Genomic DNA, 25344 nt, shown 5'->3' with positions numbered 1-25344 from the left:
TGGAGGTTTGTTGGAAACAACATCTCGAATCAGTTTGAGAGGCACTGGCCTTTCCTTACACTAAGAAGTGTGAACACAGGTATCATGGCCTAGGCCCTAGGTAACCTTACAATGAGGGAGGACGGTGGCGTGATACTATTTAACAATAATTAAGGTTTATTTGACAAACTACAAAGAGGCCACGTTTATACGTAGCAGGGTATTTATAGAAACAAATATTTCCCCCCTCCGTTTTCAAAAATAACATTGTGCACACATCGTTTTCAAAAAGTTGTGGTTTACATCAAAACGTATAAATACGCCGTCGAGCGCAATTAAAGCCATGCAAGCCAATCAGAATCCGCAGAATCAACAACAACGAATAACACGAGCGTCTTCCTGTAACAAACAAACTGTAAACATAGGGCGCTCATATGACGTTAAGCATTTCCTGGCGCATAATGTGACGCTTCAGAACCTAAAACCCTGTTTCCCCCCGTTGACACATAACCGGCGTTTTCAGAAATCTCCACTTTGGCCGGAGTTTTTAGAAATGATTGTTTTCTGTGACAAAAACTGCGTGGAAATATCTGCGTTTTCCCTTTGTGTAAACGGGGCCAGAAAATGATTTAAAAAAAACGGTAGCAGACAGGGCAAGCCGGTGGAAGGGCCAAAAAGGAAGGGCTGGACTGCTGGAACCAGGCACACCATAAAGGCCGCAGACTAGGCAACCCCCCCTCATCAGTCCTAATTGGGAGACAGACACATCAGTCCTAATTTGGAAACAGAGACAATCACAGGCAAGGCCTTGCGGCCGTCACACAGTTGTGTGCGCAGTACACAGAGACACTAGAACACCCCAGCAATCTACAATAGTAAACCGGTCGATGGGCTACCTACGATGGGCTAACTGACATTTTTTGTTTTATCTGTAAAGCCTTCTTTCTAGAAATCATTCACTTTAGTCCTGCAAACTTCAACCATCATTGGTAAATAGTCAGTGTCTCTTCTATATGAGACCAAAATCATATTTATGTTTGCATACTAATACAACCACCAATATCTGACTCAAGGGTGAGCGGCCAAGGCATGACCCTAGGTCACCCCTCATACAAGTTTTCTATCTAGAGAAGATCTTTGATCCATCCAATCTCCTGGCCATGTTTATGTTGACATGGCCTTGTTATAGCATTGATTCATCGATTGTCTTGAAACCTCTGGCTAGAGGCAAAGAGGATGTTTTCTATTGTATCTTCACATAGAGGTGTGTGTGTGTGTGTGTGTGTGTGTGGTGGTGTGTGTGTGTGGTGTGTGTGTGTGTGTGTGTGGTGTGTGTGTGTGTGTCCTTAGGATTCATGTTATTCCATTTCCTCTTTGGTGTGTGAGAGAGTGAGAGCTTATAGAACTCGAGACGATTTCGATGCTGAATATGAGCATAAATTAAATGATTGTGACGAAGAGACAAAACACATCTTTATCAAAGAACAGAGCGGATTATAGCCTAGAAGAAGCAAGGTCAGGGAGGCCTATGGGGAAGGAAGTAAAGGCGAATTTAATAGTGTTGCAAAAACACAGTAATCAAAGGACTATAGTCTAATCTACCAACATGAACTCAGTTATTATAATCAGAATCAGAAAAGGTTTATTGCCAAATACATTTACACATATTAGGAATTTGTCTTGGTATTCTTGGTATTATAACCATTTGACGTTAACCCAAAGGTTGCTAGTTTGATCTCCGGCTCCCCGGCCCGGTCCACATACTGACGTATTGTTGCCATTTGTTTGAATGTATAATTTATTGTCTGAGTAAAAATGATTTTCATTGTGCCATCCATATTACATCTTCATGGTAACTCATATTTGTGGTAGAGACTTTTGTTTTCTTGGGTTTTACATTACTCAAGACCTTTTTCATCCCACATGTAAACTACCTAAAGCCAGTGATCGTTGGTAGACAATTTCCTCTCATTAGCAGATGTGGTTTATTATGTCTGTTTAATATTGGTTTAATAATAAGGTAAAAAGTGCCTTACATCTGACATGACTGTAATGTTTAAGTTCTACTGAGAATCCGGAGAAGGAGGATAAGTGTATATTCATCAGTGGGGAACTGGGCTGGGGGACACAGGTGAAGTGTCTAATTCCTAGGCCGTTGGGATTGGTCACACATGCAGGAGGAATCACACATTTTTGCAATTTAACCTGAACACTGATCCAAAGTTTGTTGCAAAATAACTCAGGTATTGTCTTTACTAGCAATTAAGCCTTTATCTTACAAACTTCGGCTCTTCGACCTCTCTTAGTTTGTTTAGGCCTGTGTTTATCCTTGACTGGCCATGGCCGAGAAGTGTGAAAATGAGATGAGGGTTTGAAATAATTTTTCATTTTAATTACACAACCCAGGTGGTGCCACTCTGGGTTTAATCAATACGCAAGGGTTGTGAAGGGAAGCCTTTTTTATTGGGTTTGAGTAAAGTATTGAGAACCCTTTTGGCTAACAGCATGTCATGTTCCATCTGTAGTGGAAATTCCCCAAGAGCTTTGCTCTGACTCTGTGAAATGATAAAGCTCCTGTCTAGTGCGATCTGGACAGAAGATTAGTGAAATAGCAGGGCCATACTGTTCCCCTCGTTTTACTGTCTCACTCTTGTAAACATGGCCCACAAGAGAAATGCCAAATGATTGACCAGGTCAATTGATCATTGACCTCATGTGTGACATAAGGTAGGTGTACTTCCTCCCTCATCCTGTAGGCGGCAGTGCTACATATGATGCGTTCAAACTGAAGAAGAAGTGTCAAGCCCACAACTTTGTTAAACGTTGGCTCATATCGGGAGTAGAACGCACAGTAGTTGGAGTAAGTTGTTGGTAAGAAAAGCGTCCTCGTTCCCCTTTCACCGTTCGTATTTTTATTTTGTTTTTTATTTTTAAGGACTTTCACTTTCCTATAAGAACTGCCGCGAATACAACCTCGTTTCGGTGAGTCAACCAGCCCCATGCCATACTGAGGAAGTTAATGCCTCGGTTTGTTTATCTCATGCTGTAGCCCATGACGGGTGATTTTATATAGGATAACAATATGTTCTGATGAACACTTCGTGTAACGTTGCCTTAATGACCTTCTTAAATATGATGACCTCGTACTAGTAGTAAAACGGGTCATAGGTCAAAATGATCTGACGAGTCGACGTTGTCGAGTCGTTGTCTCTCCAGCCTAGAGAGACGCTCTGCCCGATATCGTATTAAACCACTTAAACCGCACATCTACCTCTCGGTGTTTCCTCGTCATAAAACAGTTGAACCTCACAGCTTCCTGTTGGTGTGTTGAAGACTTCTCGTAGACACGACTAGTCTTCATCACGAATCTGATGTTTGCTTCCTGTTCTCCGCCTGTGATCTGCGACCAGGAAACGAGGGGGCTTTTTCGAACATAGGTTTTTAACGACAAACTGTTTACCAAATGGTAATAGGTAATGTGTATTGATCAAAACGATCTATATATATGGATCTATATATTCTGTGTAATGCCATATATTCTCCAGTATATATTTTTCAGTCAATAAACATCTCGCAGTATAAAGTGGTTACCACTTTGTCTTTAAAAAACTGTTTTTGAAAAATCGACTTATTTCCTAATCCACCATATTTAGCTCTTTAATATAATAATAATAATAATAATAATACATTTAATTTAGAGGCGCCTTTCAAGACACCCAAGGTCACCTTACAGAGCATATAGTCATCATTCAAAACTATGTAAAACAGACTAGGAATAAAAGGAAAACACAGGTTAAACATGAAGAATAATAATTAATAACACTCAAAGACGCCTAAAGTGAAGGGGGGACCTCACTAACCACCACCAATATGTAGCACCCAGTTGGGTGATGCACGGCAGCCAATTGGTGCCAGAACGCTCACTACACACCAGCTTGAGGTGGAGAGTTAGGGATGAGGTGGAGAGTGAGGGAAAAGAATACCCACATTTAAACATTATCACCCACATTTAAACACTATGGACCACACGTAAACCCTCTCGACCACATTTAAACACTATCGACCACATTTAAACACTATCGACCACAAGTAAACACTAGTGACCATATTTAAACACTATCGACCACATTTAAACATGTAAACCCTATCAACCACATTTAAACATGTAAACCCCTCTCGACCACATTCAAACCCTATCGACCACATTCAAACCCTATCGACCACATTCAAACCCTATCGACCACATTCAAACCCTATCGACCACATTCAAACCCTATCGACCACATTCAAACCCTATCGACCACATTCAAACCCTATCGACCACATTCAAACCCTATCGACCACATTCAAACCCTATCGACCACATTCAAACCCTATCGCCCACATTCAAACCCTATCGCCCACATTCAAACCCTATCGCCCACATTCAAACCCTATCGCCCACATTCAAACCCTATCGCCCACATTCAAACCCTATCGCCCACATTCAAACCCTATCGCCCACATTCAAAGTTTCAAACCCTATCGCCCACATTCAAACCCTATCGCCCACATTCAAACCCTATCGCCCACATTCAAACCCTATCGCCCACATTTAAACCCTATCGCCCACATTTAAACACTATCGACCACATTTAAACCCTATATATGAAACTACTTAAGCTTGGTTCCTCAATTCCGGAAGCCATGTAGCATTTTATTGTTGGTTATTATGTTCACTAGTAATGCTTTATTTCGCTTTCATTATTAGTAATCATTAAATTAAAAATAAATATTTGTCATTGCGGGAAGACACTGTTCTGTTTGAAAGTGCTGTGGGAATGTGGAACATAATTGTCCTTCATGCTATCACTGGAATGCCATATAATGGCCTCACCAGCCGAAGGTAATAAACACAATCTTGTAGTTCAGAATACCATATATGGTCATTGTTTTATGATAGGTGGTGTGATGGGAAAAGAACACCAATAAGCTTTGTTTCCTATTCCTTGTGTTGTCTAGCCACCCTACTTGTTCCTAGTGTTATCTAACATAAACCTTTGTGCCTGGGGTACACCGGTCACAAGGGAGCAGGGATCCCTTTAGGCATTCTTCTACTTGATGACAACACAGGAAATTCTGTTCTTTAGGTAAACATTATTTGATTTGATCATTGACAATTGCAATGTGGGGAGGGGTGAACCTGTTTAAATAGCTCTGTGAACCTTTATTCTGGGCTCACTTGTGGTAGAAAATAACCAAATTCTATCACTTCAACTATCTAAGAGAGCATGAGGAATCGAGGAGCCCGGAGCAAGTATGACATAAAGACTTCATTGTTGAACATGCAACAACAAGGCAGTGTAGTTTGCAAAGCACTGCCGATCATAAGATCCCGGCCTCTTTTTATTCTCACACACACCGCCCACAGCATGCATACAAGATCTTCTTTTTTGGTAAGGCCGGTCAGCCATACATTCCTTTAAGTATGTGGTCAGCAACTGCAGTTAATTTAAACATTAGGTAGACGTCAGTACGCCTTGACCCACTGGCAGATCACCAGAAATAGGTTTGGGGCTGACTCTCTGGCGTCGTGTCAAGGTCCACTTATAGAAAACAGATGATTAGCTACTTTCCACTATTTATGTATCTATATATATATAGGCCTGATAATACTCATAGTTAACATAGAAAGTAATGGTTAATTTCTCCCATACACTCTGCTAGAGAGGAGACTAGTGTATGCATACATTAAAATAGGTTAATGTTAATTGTTTACAACTATTGTGTGCTTTTTTTGCATTTAGAAGTCCCAATTGTCCAAGACGCAATATCTCAAAGAAATTGACAGTGGACAAAGAACCGACTCTGGGTTCCTTGTTACATCTACCGTGTACACATACCATTGAGAATATATTCTCCATGGAACCCAAATGGCCCCTAAACCCATTGGGTAAATCAGAGAGCGTATGCTCACAAGAGCCAGCAGCTTCCCAGTTACTAGGCAGAGCTCCAAACCTTGGAACAACAGAACAATTCCTGCAATATATTACGTTTTAAGAAATATGGTTTCACAGAAAATAATGTCATTGTTTCAGCTCCACCAAAAGGAGGAACTTGTCTACATCAGGTGACCACCAATGATGTCACCCTAGCGACCGGTAGAACCAACCCTGGAAGGGGCATGGCTATTTGCGAGGTCCCTGATTCTGAAAACACCTCCACGTGACTAGAGTACATGGGTTGGAACAGAGTTCAGAATGGACAGCACAATTGATAAGAAAAAAGGGAACTTTGAAGAATGTACTGTCGTGGATAAACACACTTTAACAAAATACGAGCGATAGAGAAAGTCGAAGTTGGAACAATGAAGACTTTCTTATCTCTTGCAAAGAAGTAACAACATATCATGACTTGGTTTGCTTAGGAACTCCTGTTTTATATCAGGGTTCTGTGGTAGTAAACCGCATTTAACACTTCAACAAAATAAGAGTTTGAGAAAACTGAAGCATGAAAGATAAAGACTTATTAGCTGCATGTAAAGTGTAGGCATGATAATAATTACATATTGTCATTGAATGTAAGACTACATTTCTGCCATAGTTCAGGTTGTATTGCCAAAAGGTGTGCATTCCTCCTGCAACACCCTACGCAACGGGCGTAGGAATGAGGCTCTTCACCTGTGTCCCCCACCCCTGTACCCCACTAATGAATGAATATACTTTTTACTGATCATCCTTCTCCTCATCCCCCTTTATTATTAAACCAATATAAAACAAAAGTAATAAACCATTTTTTCATTGGCAACAACACCTCAGTATTTGATTGTGTAATACATTCATAAGAAGGCAGTGTTTGACTCTTAACTGCAGCATAAATAGTAAAGCTTAACACACAAGTCATAAACAAGTCAGTTTATGTTACATGAGAGAAAGACCGCAAGGGGCTCCTTTCCTCCTTGTGTCATAAAGCCCTCCCTGTCTCCTCCTCTCTGGATGACATGGGCCTCGTAAAGAGGGGATTTCAGTTTTTTAGGGGCTAACTTGAAGTCAGCGATCCATCCACGGTTCCTCACAGGGGTGTTAATGAGTGATGCGTGATTCTCCCTCGGAATGTGTTCCTTCGTTGACTCAGCTTTTTACACACTGATGCAGTCATGTAGGCAAGATAATAATTATACTTCTTCCAGGGATGGACATCACCCATACCATCAAACCCAAACCCCATGACCACGCTGGCTAATTGGTCTTTTGTTGTGGGTTTCTGCCCGACATCTCTTAAAATAGTCAGTTGATTTCTAGTTCTACATGAATATCCTCCTTATCTGATACTATTATTCAGGATGCCCGGTCGTCCTGACTTGTTCGTCTTGGCATTGTTCACTGTTCACTGTGTGTACGCTTCAACACATTTGGCTCCCAGGTTTGGTTTCCTGCTTATTTGACCACCTCTACTGTGGTCCTCAGAACACTGACCACTTCAGCACTATATTTTCATCTCTTCCCATCATTCAGATTTCCCAGCCCACTGATCGACTTCAAAACCCAGCGAAGAGACTCTTGGTAGACGGCATGCAGCCAGAATGGACAGGTAAAGGCGAGTCCCCCTGGGGTCTTTGAAGCATTGAATAACGGGCCCTTGTAAATGGTTTGATTGTAGTTATTTTGGCTCTTTCAGGTCTACAAGCCCTGTTGTACATTCAATATCCAACTAATTGTGTACTCCTCATTTAAACCCACTTGTTGTTCGGTGGCGTGTCTCAGGCTCAGGGCCGCCTAACGAGAGCCTCCTTTACCAATCCCTGAAGCCCTATCTGGACACCCCGACCAGAAAACAGCCAATCATCGGTCGGTACCCTCACATCTGAGATTCAACACGTGCATTGGAATGAGGGACCACCAAACTAAGTGTGTGTGTGTGTGTGTGTGTGTGTGTGTGTGTGTGTGTGTGTGTGTGTGTGTGTGTGTGTGTGTGTGTGTGTTGCATCACGCAGGCCTCGACAGTGTCACAGAATGCGTGAAGGTGGGATCATGTAGTCAGGAGGCCCTCTACCTGTGCGAGGTGTGCCAGAGTCGCATGAAAAGGTCAGACGTCCGGAACCACATCATGGGGTCCCTCCACAGATACCGCTACATTGTGAGTAGGAGGAGCCGGTGGTTGGGGAGGGGGGGGGGGGGGGGTGTTGTCTTTACGATGACCTTACATAAGGCCACAGCCTTTCTAGACCTGCTTTGGTTTGTGGACTTTGTGTGTAAGATCCCCTCTCACTGGGCTTGTTTCTGACAGAATGCCCGGCACCCTGACCTGGCGGTGGGGTGGGGCCAGACGGTGGACGTCTCAAAGCTGGCCTGGCCCTTGATGGAGATGGCCAGCGTGCTGGAGAAGAGGGATGGACCGGGCATCGTGAAGGTTGGTGTGAAAGTGGTAGAATTAGAATTGTGTAAGATATATATTTTTTTGTTATTGGAATTAAGGTCCATGCTTTCCAACATTACAGTAGACTTTGTTAATGCCTTTTTGCTATTTTAAACTGATGATGGGCAATCAACTGCACTCAAAGGAAAAGAGGAAAATAAAATGATTGGCTGTTGGCTCACCGACCCAGCCGTAACCCCTATACCTTTCAACACCCTAAATAGATTTCTTTCTATTTTTTACACTATTTATATTTTCTACGTTTTGCTTTGTCCCTCTGTACTTCAGGTGCTGCAGTTGGATGCCTTTACTTTCAAGGAGATGGGACAGAAAAGTGCGGCAAGTGGTCAGTGCCAGGGAGCCTTTTAGAAGCTTCTACCCATTCCTCGACAGCTCACCCTCCTCCCGCTATTAACGTGACGGAATCTTCACTGTGGAATTCCACAATAATGTCGACGTTTGGCTCCACCTCTCCCCCTCCACAGCGGTATCTCAGATGGCTGCAATGAGATGTGAACGGATGGAGGGAAGGTCTCCTCACCCATCGGAGCTCACACAGACCCATGTCGATAACTGCGAGGTCCAACCGCGGAGAGTCCAGTCGTCCCCGAAGAAGTGCCCGGTCAAGTCCCGGAACGCAGTAGTTCAGCACCCCAAGTCCAGCGTGCCATTACAGACGAACAACGCTACGTCCGACGCGGACACCACTATGAAGCCGCCTCTTGCTAAGTCAGCCGAGCCTTTTGTCCAATTGGAGAGCAGGGGCCACATTCTGGACGGTCACACGGTTATCGGTGAGCCAAGCTGAATGATGACAAAGTATACGCAGTCACTATGAAGGACAGCTTTACACGAGTAACTTACCTTTTTTTTATTTTTTATTTTTTTTACCTGTGCACATACAAACTCGGTGACTTGTAATGGATGCTGCTGTAAACTCCTCCTAAATGATTTCATCAGTGATGAGGCGCAGCAGCAGAACAAGGAGTGAAGTGAAGGCGGGTGCTTGTGTTCCCTACAGGTCTGGACTGTGTGGTGGAGTGTCGGAGGAAGGACAACGGCAGCCCGTCCTGCTTCTTGTGTCAATGCTGCCGCGTCAAGTCCGACCCAGACGACTTCATTGCTCACCTGACTAGTCCCTCGCATATCTCCAACTACCTGGTCGGTTTACGTTACCATTCAAAAGTTTGGTGTCACCCAGAAATGTCATGTTTTCCATGAAAACTCCCACTTGAGTTCAACAGTTTTTAGCTGTGCTAACATAATTGTACAAGGTTTTCTAATCATCCCTTAGCCTTTTAACACGATAAGATATCTACCAAAGTGACCTTGGTCGAAATGTCCACGTCCATTCTGAAACGTAGGGTTAGGGTCAACCCAGTGGTGAAAAGCAGTTTACTAAAGAAACTCTTTATTTGAGTAAAGAGGTTATATTAAAATATTCTACTGCAGTGTCCAATGATTACCTATTTCTTTATGTAGATGGAGGTTTACCCTGAATGTGTGGAGGCCATGATGGGAGGCCTGAATGGTGAGAAGGAGCTCCTGCAGTCAGTGGCCCTGAGGGTGGAAAATATAGAAGGGAGAGGAGAATACAAGGTATCATCACCATCAACATGTTGGGTCATTCTGATTCACCCACTCACTGTGTGTGAACGGCAAGGGTCCGTCCTAACCCATTCAGACAGACTTATTGACCGATAAATTCCTTCTTTGGGAACAATATCATGTGCTACAGGTTTTGGAGTGGCCAACACATCTGTGTGATCAACTGAGTGATAAGACCTACCACTGGTGTAAGTACCAATGCCTCCTCACCCAGCCTGTCCTTTCATGGGGAATACAACAACGTCATTCCGTCCTGTCGTTCCAACGCACTTCGTCTCTCCACAAGAAGATCCTTGTTATGGAGTGGGCTTGGAAGTCGTTTACACCTTTCCCTTGTGTGTTTGAATATACTGTTGTGTGCTCTGATGATCTGTTATTCAGCTACAAATACATTTAAATTGAACGGACTCCTCCAACGAGCAGGGCCTAACATCCCCCTCCTCTCTTTGTGTTTTCTCCCTTATCCTCTTAACGAATGTGCTCTGTATGCGGATGCGTTCTCTCGCTTTGCATTTTGTCTGCATTTTTTTAGGCATACAAATGTTCTCTGACAGCGAGCAGTCGACTAGCGCTGCCCGGCAGAAGAATACCATTAGCCTAAAAGGTTTAGACGCTTTCCACCAACTGACGACCTGGAAGGACGCCACCGAGGCCGGGTCCGAGCGGGCAGCCAAGAAGCGGAGGACCAGGAAGGAAACCGATCCCGTTTTCAAGGTAAGCATGCCGATGTCTGAAGGTGCGTTCGTTTTGGAGAGGGCGTCTTTCAGCCTGCCCAACTCGGCCGCTGTCAGCACGACGTCCAGGCCACAGTCCAGTCCACCATCCAGCACCACCACCGGGAACCCGGGCCCCGGAGCCCCTGGCCCGGGAGCCCCTGGCACGGGAGCCACTGGCACGGAAGCCCCTGGCATCGTACTCAAACGTGGACTTTAGCCCGCTGACTGTTACGTTGTTCGAGACGCCACACTTGCCGCTCACAGACTCACCGCCGCGCCAGATTGAAGTCCGATGCACAGACGTGGAGGAGACCATCCCAGTCGTCATCGGACGCCGAGCGCAGACGGAGTTTGTCCCAGGTTGGGCCCTCCCGACACAGGGGGCAGACCTGAAACGTACCAACCAAGTACCTCACAAGGCTGCTTTTACCCTCAGCCTTACCCTCAGGAGAACCTGCAGTTCATCGCTGATGCACAGACATGTGTGATCCAACACGACCCCCCACAGGCTTCTGGCGCTGGGCCCCCTGCAGACGGCATTAGCCACCCTGTCTCCAGCCTTACGGGGGCTGGTGTTGTGACCCAAAGGTCTCTGTCCTCCTGCACGCTCCCCGTATTTCATGACTACCAACGAGAAACGAGCCATGTCGACCCAAAGCCTACCATCGCTTTTTACTACTGCACCCCTGGAGGCCAGCGGCGGTCCTAGTTAGGATTTATTTTTAGTTTTTTTTCAGGTTCAGGAAATATACTTTGGCTAAGGACAATGGGATATTGGCTGTAACGATTCACAATGCAAAGTAGAAGGGATTGTCATCACGTGTCCCTGTTCAAAAACTTCAGTTTTTTTATTTCTTCAAAGAAACAAAGGGCGTAAACACGAGGGTTTGTGATACCAAATATATTGTTGAAATAAGTACAATTTTTGTTACTAGATCTCCATTCATTTTTCTTTTATATTCAATGATAATCTTTTGAAGACTCAAATGAAAAAAATAATCACTTTACCACTGTATAAGCTGTTAATGTTACTTTTTGACAAGTTTATGCATGTGAAAAACATTTTCATTTAATTTTTATAAATGATTGATATCCTGTTAATTTTTACCCAAATGTTGATCCAAATCGCCACAGGGGCAAGTCAATGTTTTTACCAATGTTGGGTGAACAAAATAGAATAAACCTTTTGGAACGGCTCTCCTATGGTCCTTTTCTTTCGATTCTGGTTTCAACCTGTTTTATGGTTTCAATGTAGTTCTGATTTGTTGAGACAAATTAAATGGTATCATAAAAATAATGGACAGACAGTTGGAACGCCCCCTCCTGGTGAGAGGCGTTCTGCTAGTGATGGTTTCTGCAACCACAAGATGGCGCAAATGCTACATCGGCAGCAGTTCAGTTCATTGAAAATAATAAATACCCTAATAAACGACATAAAATATTGAACACTTGCAATTAGAATATCGATTGTGTTCTGAAGGTTTTATGGATAGGTGACCTGGTAAGATTAGAAGGGTATTCTGGGTCAGTTGAGCAAATATGGACCCCAGACCCCAGAGTGAGAGAATGTTGGTATTCCATGAATGTTGTACAAGTTATTTCAAATTCTTCCAGGCTCTTTAACAAGATTTTTTGGATAATTTTATCTGGCATGTTTCAAATGCATCTGACTAACACACAACCACTATATATTTTATACCACCAGTGGTGATTGTGATTAGCCGTCACAAGCCGTTTTGAAAATCTGCCTCTTCTGACATCCACCTAGAGCCAAATAAATGCGTTGCGTGAACGTGGAAACATAAAGAGCCCTTTAGATGGGTCTATGATCGAGGTTATAGACTTATTCGGTCGGAGATGAGATGCATACACCCTGCAAAATGAAACCCATTGTTGCGTTGTCGACAGTAAAAAAGCGTAAGCACTCCTCTTCCGCATTGTTTCTGCTGTGCAAGTAAACCTCGTTCACAGGCTTTCTCTGACGGGTAGACACGAATGACATCCTCCAAATGAGCTTGATTGGCGAGAGAGAGGGCGGGCCTTTCGATTAAAGGGGTTTGGTTAAGTGGGGAGAGGGAGGGACTTATTATAGAAGGATATTCGTTTCCATAACACGTTTTGGTTATAGCTTTGTAAAAATGTCTTAAAAACTTAAAAAAATATGACACTATTCCTTATTCGGATCAAGTTCCTATTATTTTTGCCCCGGGGACTGTTAACTGGCGTACACAGTTCATAGGAAGTAAAGTACCGGAAATTGCGTTGAGGCCTCCCGGGATAACGCCATGATCCAGGATCCTCACTTCACCCAGTGTGCGAGGCAAGGCAACAGGGATGCTAACACGATTACACCGTGCAGACAGTGCTTGAGCTGCTAGTTATTTGCTAGCTGACATAAAGCTCGCAGTGCAGCAAAGGAGGCAGAAAGAAACAATAACTAATCGAGTTTGTACACCTAAGAGACGCATAAACGCTGTTGCTCCACCAGCCTCCGATAACCTGGTCATTTTTCGTCGAAATGTCAGCTTTTCCGAGGCTGCTCTAGAGAAGAAACTATCGGAGCTTAGCAACTCTCAGCAAAGTGTGCAGACCCTGTCACTGTGGCTCATACACCACAGAAAACACTCCCAAACTATTGTCACCGTCTGGCTCAACGAACTTAAAAAAGGTACCGTGAACGTTACTGTTTGTTTTGGTGCATGTGCCTACTCTTTTGAGCAACAACAACCCCTTCGGACTGTCCCCCTGGTGCTCTGGTGTACTTTCACAAGTTAGCTCACTTGGCTAGGTAGCATTGTGCTAGTGGGTCTGTGGTCTGATGTGTTTTTAAATGTTTTGGTTACCGAGCGTTGATTTCCTTAACATCTAATATTTGCATGCGTGCAAAAAGATTAGCTCTACTGTAGTTAGTCTTAATCGTGTTTGGTCAGCGGGTTGAAGATTGAAAAGGCAAATACAAGCCTATTGTTTACAGTGATATATTCATGTCAGCTCCAGTTTATTAAGGTGTTTGCATTTAAGTCGGTCCCTAACGTTTCCCTGCTTAGGGTTTGGAGTAGTAGATGTTCGGTTATATTCCGATCTGTGCGATAAGATGTGTTTTCCTTTACTTCACTATTAAAATGGTATTGTTTGGTGTTGTCAAATCTGACGCTCTTACCTTAATTCCCAATTCTTACTTGAATTAGTAGTAATATTTCGGCGTTTGGGTTTCCCATTTTTCCGATTTACGTGGTAATCTAGATACAAACGGCACGTCCGATATAAAGGTAGGTTATAGCGAATACATGAATCAGCCTTCTTTGCAGCTCATAAATACAAGTATGCGAACGTATCTGCTATATCTCTCTCCCCCCCCCCCCCCCACACACACACACACATACATCACATTACCAATCAAGTACTGCTTCATCACCATCCGCTCATTCTAAAGTTAAAATATGGACACAAAACCTCCCACTATATGATTTAAAGAGAATATCACATCTTTGTAATTGTATAAATTAAAATTACTTCTCAAACAAACGAATCAGGTATCATAGAATGAACACATTGTTAAATATTACCAACTAGTAACATTCAAGAGTCTCATTTTGTTATCAATAGACTTTCTCACACCTATTCTCTTGGGATGTTTGTAATTGGTCCCTGAGATTGTTGGCTTCTACGTTTTTGGGGCTCGGGTTAACCGTTAAAATCTCTGCCTGCACACATCGACAACGACAACAACATGCTCGCCTGCATCAACATAGTTTCTTTCAGCACCACTGCTTCAAATTTCCTAAGGGCAACCCTGATCTTTAAGAATCCTTATAATTACTATAGTTATTGGTAGAAATATTTTTTATATATATTAGCCAATCATGCATGCATCAAAAGATGCATCAATATTCTTATATTTGTATAGCTTTTAATCACAGATACAATCTCAAAGGGCTTTACAGGCCATAGGCCCCTATATTTGGGTGTTTCAGTTGGGGGAGTTCTGGTTGGTCTGGTCTGGTTGCTTTGAGAATGTTTGGGATATTTGTAAAACCGGGGTTACCACGGTTTCACAAACCTTGCCTATATTATCAAACCGTGCCCACGTCAAAACACAAACCAATGAACAAAAGCCTTTTATCACAGTGAGCAAGGTTGAACGAACCATGTGCAGTGGGTGGATTCTTCTTAAGGATTGGTAAATGTTTCTGCAGTGTCATGACACAAGTGCATCTTTTGTAGCAAATGCTCTCCAGAAATGAACTTCTTGGCCAATTTAAATCACTCATTAGCCGGGTGTGTGTGTGTGTGTGTGTTTGTGCGCGTGTACAGCTCAGGTGTCACGCAAGCTGACCTTTGTCTACCTGGCCAACGATGTCATTCAGAACAGCAAGAGGAAAGGACCAGAGTTCACCCAGGACTTTGCACCCATCATCGTGGACGCCTTCAAACATGTGTCCAGGTGGGCTGAACCGGCACACAAACCCTGGTTGCATGATGGGGTCTTGAGTCTTCCTTTTCAACATATACACAGGATGCATCTTGGTTTGCAGCACGGCAGGAAAATATGGCATGTTTGTTATGTCCTATGGTCGTCCTGGAACGCCTACCGTGTCCTACTCAGACTCCATTGTACCTGATGGTGATGCTGGGTTTCCCTCTCTGTGCAGGGAAGGAGAGGAGAGCTTTAAGAAGCAGCTTGGCCGGGTGCTGTCTATCTGGCAGGAGAGGGCTGTGTATGAGAATAGTCTCCTGGACCAGCTCTCGCAAGTCCTATGTAAGGACACTCACTCACTCTTAATTGTGTATGATACTTTCTTATTCATGTAAACAAATTTTCTCTCTTTGACTGGTCTTGCAGACGGAGAGAAAAAGGCAAAGAAGAGGTCCTATGAAAGATCCAGATGGACGAGGAGGACAAACTTTGCTTCCCAGAGCTCTCCTACAGAAGAGCCCCCACAGGTGCCTTGCGACTCCACACTTCCTTCGGTTATCAGACAGTACTTATTTATGAACAGCGAGTGTGGTATCCCCCGAGTAAACGCTTGGTTGGCGTCACTACAAAGACATAAATAATACACAACATTAAATGTACATTCTAGCACAAAGTACTCTGCTCTACATGATCGAAGACACTCAATAGTTCCTCATTCAGATTAACGTTTCTGAGCCCGTCCACAGAAGACGTTTATCGTGCCTGCACTACATATCATTTAATGTGTATTTTTTGGTTGTCACGGATGACTAATCTCTATCACACAGCAACGCAGCAGTATAAAAGTGGACTTGCACTTGAAATAAAAGTGGTTCCAAAAGGGACAAGGGCACACACGAGTATAAAGAAACGACTTATGCAAGTGTAAAATTGGGCAATCAATACGTTATTATGTAATATATATATATTCAGTCTGAGGTTTAAGATGTGCTGTTGACTTCCCCGCCCCTAGTCATATACCAATAGATAACATCCTCTTCCTTTCTGCTCAATTATTTTGCAAATAGGAAACCAAAATAGTATTTTCTGACAACCTTGCATCTGTTGATAGATCAGACGAAACAGGTTGGATCTGCAATTCATTTTGGCACGATCTTGGTTGATAAAATGCCCCGTAAAACAAGTCCTACTTACTCGTACATTAGGCCACACAGCAAAACAAAGCGTTGTTGTGTTGAGTAAAAAGACGTGTCTCTACACGGTCTCAGACGGCGGAGTTGATCCGGGCGCTGCAGGAGCTGGAGAACGCCGCCTCTGGAGACTCGGCCCTGCGGAAACGCATCTCGTCGCTGCCTGCCGAGGTGCAGGACGCCTCCCTGCTCCACAGAATCACGGGTAGGACACATGATGATGATGATGATGATGATGACGGTGATGCTGCACTCACGCCAGGGTCACTGCCAGCTGTTCCCGACCTCACAATTCAATCAGGGGGGAAATGGGGGCGCTGGCTGTGCTGAATACCTCGTCGCCGGTTTGGACACTTTGTAGACTATTTGTCTTACAGCATCAGGGGCATTTGATATAAAGAAGTACCCCTTTGCTTATCTTTTAATTTGGGTTTTAATTAAACGTTCAATTTTTTTTTTTTCAAGGTTTCTTTTAATGTGTTGCTAGTTCAGTGTTCTCCTGTCAAGTCGATTTGCATCGTATGCATTTGTGTTATTTGCATATTTCACCTTGGATCACAGGCTTAAGCATACATACAGTTTATTCACCTGAATATGGAAAAGAAGTACATTTCTTGGCAGGGGCCAGGGAGAGTTGAAGCAGCATCTTGGTGATTGTTGTGTTAGTTAAGTCATTAATTGATTCATCTTGGAATCTGGTGCTTGGAAAAACGATTGGGATCTCCTCCCTTCTCCAATGTTACACTAAACTACCTGCCGTAGCATAGGAACCCACACAGGAGGTGACCCAACCTTTTCCCTATCTCTGAAAGTATGACCACTACTTTACCACAAGGTGTATGCCTGATTGATGTTACAGTCCACTGGCTAGGATGATCTATCTATCTATCACATGTCTGGGTGGAAACTGCCATGTGTGGTTTGAAATAGTGGGTTTTGAAGGGAGTAGCACCTAGTGATCAAACAGGGACCCTGTTATACTTTTAGACAGAGCAGGCTGCCAAACAAACAGCAATGGCCACTAACCTGGGAAAGGGGTTCACTAATGGGATCATCCCCTTTTTTTTTTAAATGTAGTTACCAAAGCCGTTTGCTGCTCCTCTGTGTAATGCGTTACAGACAAGGAGTCGGGGGACCGGCTTTCTGGGCTGGTGGAGGAGGCCTGCATGCTGCTGGCTGACTACAGCGGCCGCCTGGCTGCCGAGGTGGATGACCGGAGGCAGCTGATGCGCACGCTCACGCTCTTCCTGCACAGCCAGAAGGACGGCCTGGCTCAGAACGAGCAGAAACTAGAAGTGCGTAAACTCATCCCTGCCCCACACTGTGTGTGTGTGTGTGTGTGTGTGTGTGTGTGTGTGTGTGTGTGTGTGTGTGTGTGTGTGTGTGTGTGTGTGTGTGTGTGTGTGTGTGTGTGTGTGTGTGTGTGTGTGTGTGTGTGTGTGTGTCTTATCCCCATTTCATCTGATTTCATCTAGTCTGACTACCCTTTTATTTATATTGTATCGACTGTAGTCAGATAGTGCACGTGTCGGTCAATAGTGCTTTATAGCTGTGTGAGCGGACTGCGAAGGGGATAGGATTAGGTGGCTAAGCAATGCAACCTGAGATTTATGGCGGAGGGGATTGAAGGTGGGTGCTCTCTCCGTTCAAACCAGTTTGGGTATCGCCTCACTACTGAGCAATTCTCTGTAATGTAACTCCTTGTTTTCAGATCCATCCCACTTGGTAAGTAGAGGCAAATGCGCAAACTGCAGGGTTTCTACCTAAGCTTTAAGGACGCATGTCTTCTGCTCTCCCCTGACCGTCTTCTGAGTGTTTTAACCTGTCCAGCCCTTCGTCCACAGAAAGAGGAGCGCACCAACCTGACACTGTTTCTTCAGTTAATACCTAATTCCCATGTATTCACCAGAATAATAAAAACGGGAGATAAAAAAAATAAAACCATTTTTGTGAGTGCTGTTATTTTGCTTTGGCATTGCTGATGCATATGGTATAAGCGCATGGTAAACATCCCTACATGCAGTTACTTTCCCTTTTTATGATTAATTAATTTGCCGCTTGGCAAGGAACCTGTAATAGAAGGAAAAAGTTGGATCCTTAAAGGGGATGGATAAGAGTCTTTGGATCCTGGAACATGCATATCTTATATTCTAAATAACACCAATGGTTCATAATAGTCTAAAGCTCTGCAGGATTTGATGACACTGAATAATTTATATTTACAACACAAGTTCATAATTCAGCTGAATCTTTCTGAGCCCGTCGACTGAAGACGTTTATTGTGCCTGCACTACATATCATTTAATGTGTATTATTTGGTTGTCATGTGTGACTAATCTCTATCACACAGCACTATAAAACTGGACTTGCACTTGAAATAAAAGTGGATCTAAAAGAGACAAGGGCACACAAGTATAAAGAAACTACCTTTGCAAGTGTAAAATCGGCAAATCAGTACATTTATTACGTAATATATTCAGTCTGAGGTTTAAGATGTGCTGTTGACTTCCGTCTAGTAATATACCAATAGCTCAAATCCTCCAATTATTTTGCAAATAGGAAACCAAAATATAGTATTTTCTGATAACCTCACATTTGTTGATGGATCAGAAAAAACTGGTTGAATCTGCAATTCAATTTGGCACAATCTTGGTTGGTAAAATGCTTCGTAAAACAGGTCCTACTTACATAAAATAAGCATTCATATATGACCCCTTGTAATAATTGTTCAAAACACTTTATTGTTACTCTGTGTTCATGCTGGTGCACTTCCATTTGGCACCCAACATTAGAAATGACTATAAACCAAAAATGTATGTCAACATTCACCGATGACACTTTTTGAAAGCTAATGCAGAGTTTTTCATTCTCCACTTTTTAGGAATACAAACGCAAGTTGGCACGGGTAACCCAGGTCCGGAAGGAGCTACGGTCTCGTCTTAGCAACCTCCCCGGAACTCGCTGAAAGTCCACCAGAAACTGCTGTCCTCAAACCCCCCCCCCCCCCCCCCCGTGTATTTCGACCTATCCATGTCACACTCCCTGATCGAATCACCTCCCTGTTATCAATGTTTAATATTCTCCACATTCCCCCTGTCCTCCCCTCTTCTGGTCAGGGATATCTGTCATGCAGTGTGGATAGTTCAAAACCTGCCATACCATACCTGGTCTCTTCTTTCCAAGTCACAATGAGAGAAAGGCCTATACATCAAGTCAGAGGGTTTCCTTCCACTTCCCAGCTGTTTTTTCCCCCTTTAAGTAATACATAAGTAACTTAATACTTCAGAGGTTTGCCTCCTACCTTTAAGACCTTGTGTAGGATTCTGATTGAGTTTAACCTTGCCTGGTCCCAAGTGACCGTGGCTTCCTTGAGATGCTCAAAATGATGGCGTTAAGATATTTTTGTATTTATTGTTCCATTCTATGACTTGCCCAATGTTGTGTGTATGCGTTAATTCACGAGTTTCAGTATTTTTCCAATTGCGATCATATGTTGCATTCATAAGTTGTTAATGGTTGATTACGAGTGATGTGGTTAGGCATAGGGGTCGGGAAGTCTGGTTTTATACAACATGAAAAAGGCCTTCAAAAGATTGATGCGTTTAACTTGAATGAAGTGCTCTGGAAGGAAATAAATGTCTTGGATTATATTTTACACAAAAAACTGGGAGGATTGTGTTTGCATTGTAAATATTATTCAAAGTTGCTTGTAAATCCTAACTTGATTTACTTGTTAGTTTGTATGATTTGTGTCCCATCTTGACATGCATGCTGTGTGAGTTTATTATGAGGAAATGAGGCTCTTCCGATCTTCCTAGGTTGAAAGCCAGTAACTGTAGTTGCTATAACCTCCACTGTGGTGAAATAATTAAGGAAGACAGCCTTTGTGTTCTTGTTTTTCTGTATCATTACTGCTCTGCTTTACATAACTTTCTGACTGAATGATACCCAGTTGCCTCATACATACATGCCTGCATGCATGTATGTTTTCCTCAGACAAATCCAGGCTTATAGCACCCATTTTGATTTGTACATACGAAGCAAATGCTTTTTAGAACCAAATAAATAAGAACACTATACCAATGTACAGTATAAGTGTATTATTTGCCGGTCCTCTAGGGCGGCAGCCATGATGTTTTCGTGACAGTTGGCGTTCTGAGCTGCACAGGAAGTAGCTAGTGGTTAGATGGATTAGACCTAGCACTGTTAGCACATTGTTATTCTGAACAGTCACTTTCGACTCGAGTGGGCTTTACATGTACCTCATTATTAGTATATTTCATTTTCAAATTGTTGACCGTGTATTAGGGATTTGGGTGTGGTAGTCCTTTAAGCGAACTATTTAACCAGCGGGGCTAACGTTAGCTTCAGACAGCCTGATGGAGGGTCTCGAGACTCCCTACGAGATTGAGGTCCCAATCGACTTCATTGATTGTGTGGTAAGATATTTGACACCGGTATAATATGAATGGATAAATATCTAAATTACATATAGAATATCAACTTTATTTAGCGCCAATTGCTGTCAAACCGGTAACATGTTGTATATCAACTTTGATGGAGGATGGGGAGGGCATAGTAGCCCATGTTGCATGTTACTGATATTGTTATTTGTCTTACAGTCGTGCGTCAAATCCATACGGAGTGAGACGTTGTATAAGATACACCTTACGACCATAGGACATATGAAGGTAAACATTATTCATTGAATTGTCACTTACTATACTTACTATCGACATATAGACGACGCATGTTATGATCATTATTCAAATTGTGTTCTTCAAATAATTACAGTAATCAATCGTTAACCAGTGTGCCTTTACAGAACTAACAAATCACCAACAGACCGATGGCCGCAAACTTCGTCCCGTTTTACACACTTTCTCCCGATGCCAATTCTCGCTCAATACAGCCTTCTGCTGGACACTGGGATCTGTCAACCAACATTTGACCGTGCAGCAGTCTCTGCTTTAGGCATGCTTGTAGCAATCGGTCGTCAAGACGGTGGATAAGGTTGAGGTTGACTAAAGCTTTTTCCACCAATGCTATGATATTCATAATTGCTGTGGCCATACTCTTATTTTGTGATCAACCGAAATGAAGGCAGTCCAACAATGTATTTTCTTTGTTGGATCATTTTGTTCAAAATACTATTGCTGGTCAAATGTATCCTTCTCCTACAGTCTTTCCTCATCCTTTGTGTAATATATTTGGTCAGTTAGACTGAGTTGTATCCATCTTTTTGTGTTGCACTTCCCATAGTGTTTGTGTGCATCTCTTTTCCTTTGGATCTCATTGCCTTATCAGTGATTCATACTGATTTCTTGGCCGAGTCAGATAAAGAAGTGTGTTGAGACAAGACAAAAATGGAAAGCAAACATGGAGGTTCCTCAAGTATTTTCCCCACTCTTCCAACTTTTTTGATCATAAGTTGGCCAACAGCTGATGATAAGAATATGTAGATGACACCCTGTAATATATATAGTTTTCTTCTTCGTATTTTTTAGAATTGTAGGTGTAAAATAAATGTTTGCCTCTTTCTGGTGTAATAATGAGTGCAAACAGTTTTTTAAACACACACTTACAACAGTTGATCAATGTTCCATTTATCCCTCTTCTGAAACTTCTGATGGTCCTATTGGGTTTGCATTGGCAATAAGGACATTCCAGTACTTTTACCCCCCCAAGGCCCCCTTTTGGGGGAACACCTTTCAATCCCATGACAGCCTGGAGACCTAACCTGTCCAGTGCATTCTCTGTCTGCTCTGGGGTCCATTCTAAGTGGGAAATGGCTGACGGACCATCAAAGAGAGATGCCCAGGGGTGTCCTCCACAGACTTCCAAAAGACCTTGATCGGCCCCTTGCAATGCATAGAAGCCAGGGGTCTTCTATGGGGTCATCCCAGATCACTGACCCCTTCACCCTGCTACAATGAGCCTGCTCAGCTTCCCTGCAGGGAAACACCCTTTGGACACTTGTGTGCTGCTTCTCTTCTGAGAAGCATGGGACCAAAGTTGAGGGCAGGAGCATAGATGCATCCAACTTGAAAGCTTGCCTCCCTCTGCATCATCAAAGTGTGATTGTCAAGATGGACTCATTACTGTACCTACCAGCCGCTGATACATGGGGAGAAAGAGCTACTACTGCAAAAAAGTTGCATGGACTACGTCCACTACTGAGGGAAATGCAGTGGATTACCGAAAGTGAACATGCATTGTGTTCTACACAACGTATCACAATCTGTCTATCCAACTTTGTGCGATTATCTATATATTTTTTAATTAATTCATTCATTTACCATGCACATTGAATCAATCACCTGTTCTGAGGATTGAACCAGAAAAATAATATTCCCATAAGGTTGTTCCCTGATACTGAAAGCTTGACGACTTGACCTAAACGCCAAGTCATTCATGATGTGTTTATATATGGATTGACTTCACCACACCTAGAGCTTTGGTAAATATGTTTGTTACCGTGATATAACCCTTTCTCTGTTCTAGACGGGGTGAGTTAAGCGTGCATTGATTGACTTGTTTCTATTGCTCTCCCTCTTCCCATGGCAGAAGGAGGAAGCTTTGGCCGCGAACGGTAAGTAGTTCTTAACCTCTGCCTGTACATACCGGCTCCATTTTAGCCTAGGATGAGATTATCTGTGCAGGTTAACGGTAAAACACGGTGCTTAATAGTACCACTGTGCAATATATCCTTTAAGTGAATTGTATGTATTAGTTAAAAGTATCTGAAGAGGATAGAACTTTATTGGCCAACCCTATCACAGAATTCAGTTTATTTATTTATTTATTTTGGTCGGATCTTACTGACTTTGCACAAAAACCACAGTTCACAATAATAAATGAGAACTATAAAAAAAACTGAACTAAACTCTAGGTTATATGACACGGCTCTAGTAATGTGCGCAAGACATTTTGAAAATGTATGTGAAAAGGGGAGGTATTACTGCAAAGGTAAGTGAAATGCCTTGGATTCTTCAATGGTAGTTGGTAACGTTTCACCCTCAACAAAGTTCACCCTCAACAAAGTGACCTTCTGGAGAGGTAACTGGACTAACTGGTCCCATTTCATTTTTTAATGGTATGCAGTTTATGCATTTCAAACCCTCCACTTCTGTGGTGATTTACGCTATCTCCTGAGCAGCTGCCACGGCATGAGAACAAGATCTCAGTTTGTCAGAGAGAAGCGGAAAGATCTTTGCAATTTCAAACTTAGAGGGATTTACGTGGTGTCCGTTGACATGCAGCAATGTTGTCGCGTCGTCAATTCCCAAGTCATGTTAACCTAAGTTGTTGTCTATGAAGATCTCTGAACAATGAGTAGGACATCCATGGATCGCTCTGGAAAGAATATAGTGTTCAAAACTCGGCCATCAGGCTGCATCCTGCTCTAGCTGCGTGGAACCCCCCACCCCACCCTTATCCACCTCCACTGGGTCCTTGGCAGACGGCATTTCTCGGTCCTTAGCATTTGGACCGAGCACACTCGTACTCCTTGCCTATATCTCCATATGTTTTACTCGCTGTTCTAACCGTCGCATTGCTCTAGCGGTTAGACAATGATGTTATTCGGCCACCAAATGATCTTGGGGACCAAGGATACATCACTCTCCTAGCAGGAAGTTTTGCGGTTCTTCAACTAAATCATTGGATGTCTGAATCATATGTAATGTATACGTATCATCAGACGGATCATTCCCTTTGTGACCACATGAAACACAAAACTTGATAGGCTATAAAGTCTAAAGGTTTGGATTAGCCCAGACCCTCAGAAATCTCCTTTCCTTGCGCTGGAAGAATCCTGCTCATGCTCAAAGCTTGAGGGATCATGCCTTGGCTCAATCATCAGGAACAATTATCTGAATGGACCACTGGTTCAGAACGGTCCTGCGGGCAACCCTCAAGTTTGTCCATTCCTCTTGTTTTCTTTACCTAACTGACTGTCTCACCACTGAAACCCATGCCTCCCAAAATATGTTCCTCAGACACTGAACTGCTTAACACCGGCTCCACACAGGATGTTCTCATTGTTGGGAACAAAGCTTTCTGGGAGGGAGGACTGCTGCCAGGCCGGGCAGCTTCTTCCCTGAGGAGATCTCTAAAGCTGGGTCCGTGGAGACATTTTAATAAGTGGCTGAAGACGCTGTTCAGCCAAGTCATTATTCTTGGCACCTGAACCTTTTTGTGCTTTTGCATAAAGCACTTTTTTTATGTGCTACTTCAAAATCAAAGCTATGCGTATTATGAAACCCAAATTGGTTAACAGAAAATGGCACTTGGTCTGAAGATGAGTACCTTCATGTCTCTCTTGGTGGTAGTTGGTTGGATCAGCATTTGAGGACTCTGGTGGTTGCTGAAACCCAGTCAGACCAAATTGTATTCTGGATCATCAAACTGGGGGATCTTGTCAGCCTTTTTGTGCATTGATGCTGAGGGGCTTGCCCTCATACCAATCAGAATTGGGGTAAATTGATTATGTTTCAATTATAGGAGGAGGGAGATGAGTCAAATGCTTTTCAAGAATTCTGGATTTGCAACACCTGAAGGAATGCAGGTTTATGGATGTTGGCTCTGAAACCACTGACGTCTCTTGGGCAAGACGTTGATATAAGACTTTTCCATATTTTAAAGGGCGCTTTGTTTTTTGATAAACAAGATAAACAATGGTGTTTTGTGTACTCAAATTGGTTCATGGATTTTTACTTGACAATAACAATTAACAAAACATAGATGCAGCCGTAAGGCCAGTGTTTTTCAGGTCCATTCATTCATCATTCAATGATTGGAAGAAAGAGGTAGAACTTTGGTGATTTTTCTAAATGGAATGCCACTCCAACATATCTTACTTGACCTTTTCTAGGAGTCATATATTACAGAAGCTAAAGTTTAAAATTCCTTGCTACTATCAACTCGTATTAGATTGAGTTTTGTACATTAACCTAGCTACTAATGACAAATATGAATTATCTGAAGCACTAAACAAACGAATCACTTGCGTAACATATCGATATTGGGTGTAGTTTGT

The 25344-nt window shown here is 42.9% G+C and overlaps 3 protein-coding genes across 3 annotated transcripts in view; all 3 read left to right on the top strand.

The window, feature by feature from the left end:
- LOC130375442 (nuclear transcription factor Y subunit gamma-like) overlaps window positions 1-2754 on the top strand; it is a 15850-nt gene extending 13096 nt beyond the window's left edge. Inside the window, exon 6 of the mRNA XM_056582367.1 lies at window positions 2736-2754. Within this exon, the coding sequence (XP_056438342.1) occupies window positions 2736-2754 (19 nt within the window). The remainder of the gene's footprint in view (window positions 1-2735) is intronic.
- Window positions 2755-2800: 46 nt separating this feature from the next.
- On the top strand, window positions 2801-11822 carry LOC130375354 (uncharacterized). Its single transcript, XM_056582216.1, has 12 exons — window positions 2801-2839; window positions 2915-2961; window positions 7473-7548; window positions 7722-7805; window positions 7952-8094; window positions 8245-8367; window positions 8662-8719; window positions 8859-9167; window positions 9395-9534; window positions 9856-9972; window positions 10112-10169; window positions 10514-11822. Exons 3-12 carry the CDS (start codon window positions 7530-7532, stop codon window positions 10912-10914), a joined length of 1452 nt encoding a protein of 483 aa, XP_056438191.1. The 5' UTR covers window positions 2801-2839; window positions 2915-2961; window positions 7473-7529; the 3' UTR covers window positions 10915-11822.
- A 414-nt stretch (window positions 11823-12236) lies between these two features.
- Window positions 12237-18210, top strand: LOC130375441 (regulation of nuclear pre-mRNA domain-containing protein 1A-like). Its single transcript, XM_056582366.1, has 8 exons — window positions 12237-12255; window positions 13087-13365; window positions 15012-15141; window positions 15350-15456; window positions 15541-15641; window positions 16383-16509; window positions 17424-17599; window positions 18135-18210. The coding sequence occupies exons 1-8, from the start codon at window positions 12237-12239 to the stop codon at window positions 18168-18170; spliced, it is 975 nt and encodes a 324-aa protein (XP_056438341.1). The 3' UTR covers window positions 18171-18210.
- The last annotated feature ends 7134 nt before the right edge of the window (window positions 18211-25344 follow it).

This window comes from Gadus chalcogrammus, chromosome 22 (genome assembly GCF_026213295.1).
Source record: "Gadus chalcogrammus isolate NIFS_2021 chromosome 22, NIFS_Gcha_1.0, whole genome shotgun sequence".
In the NCBI taxonomy this organism is placed as follows: domain Eukaryota; kingdom Metazoa; phylum Chordata; class Actinopteri; order Gadiformes; family Gadidae; genus Gadus; species Gadus chalcogrammus.
The sequence above is the reverse complement of the archived record's forward strand: the minus strand, read 5'-3'. Positions and strand labels throughout refer to the sequence as shown.

Excerpts from the sequence above, each read along its gene's own strand:
- LOC130375354 (XM_056582216.1), top strand. Across the intron at positions 8,720-8,858 it reads ACAGAAAAGTGCGGCAAGTG|CGGTATCTCAGATGGCTGCA; the intron begins GTCAGTGCCAGG and ends CCCCCTCCACAG. Across the intron at positions 9,168-9,394 it reads GGACGGTCACACGGTTATCG|GTCTGGACTGTGTGGTGGAG; the intron begins GTGAGCCAAGCT and ends TGTTCCCTACAG.
- LOC130375441 (XM_056582366.1), top strand. Across the intron at positions 15,142-15,349 it reads GCCTTCAAACATGTGTCCAG|GGAAGGAGAGGAGAGCTTTA; the intron begins GTGGGCTGAACC and ends CTCTCTGTGCAG. Across the intron at positions 17,600-18,134 it reads AGAACGAGCAGAAACTAGAA|CCCTTCGTCCACAGAAAGAG; the intron begins GTGCGTAAACTC and ends TAACCTGTCCAG.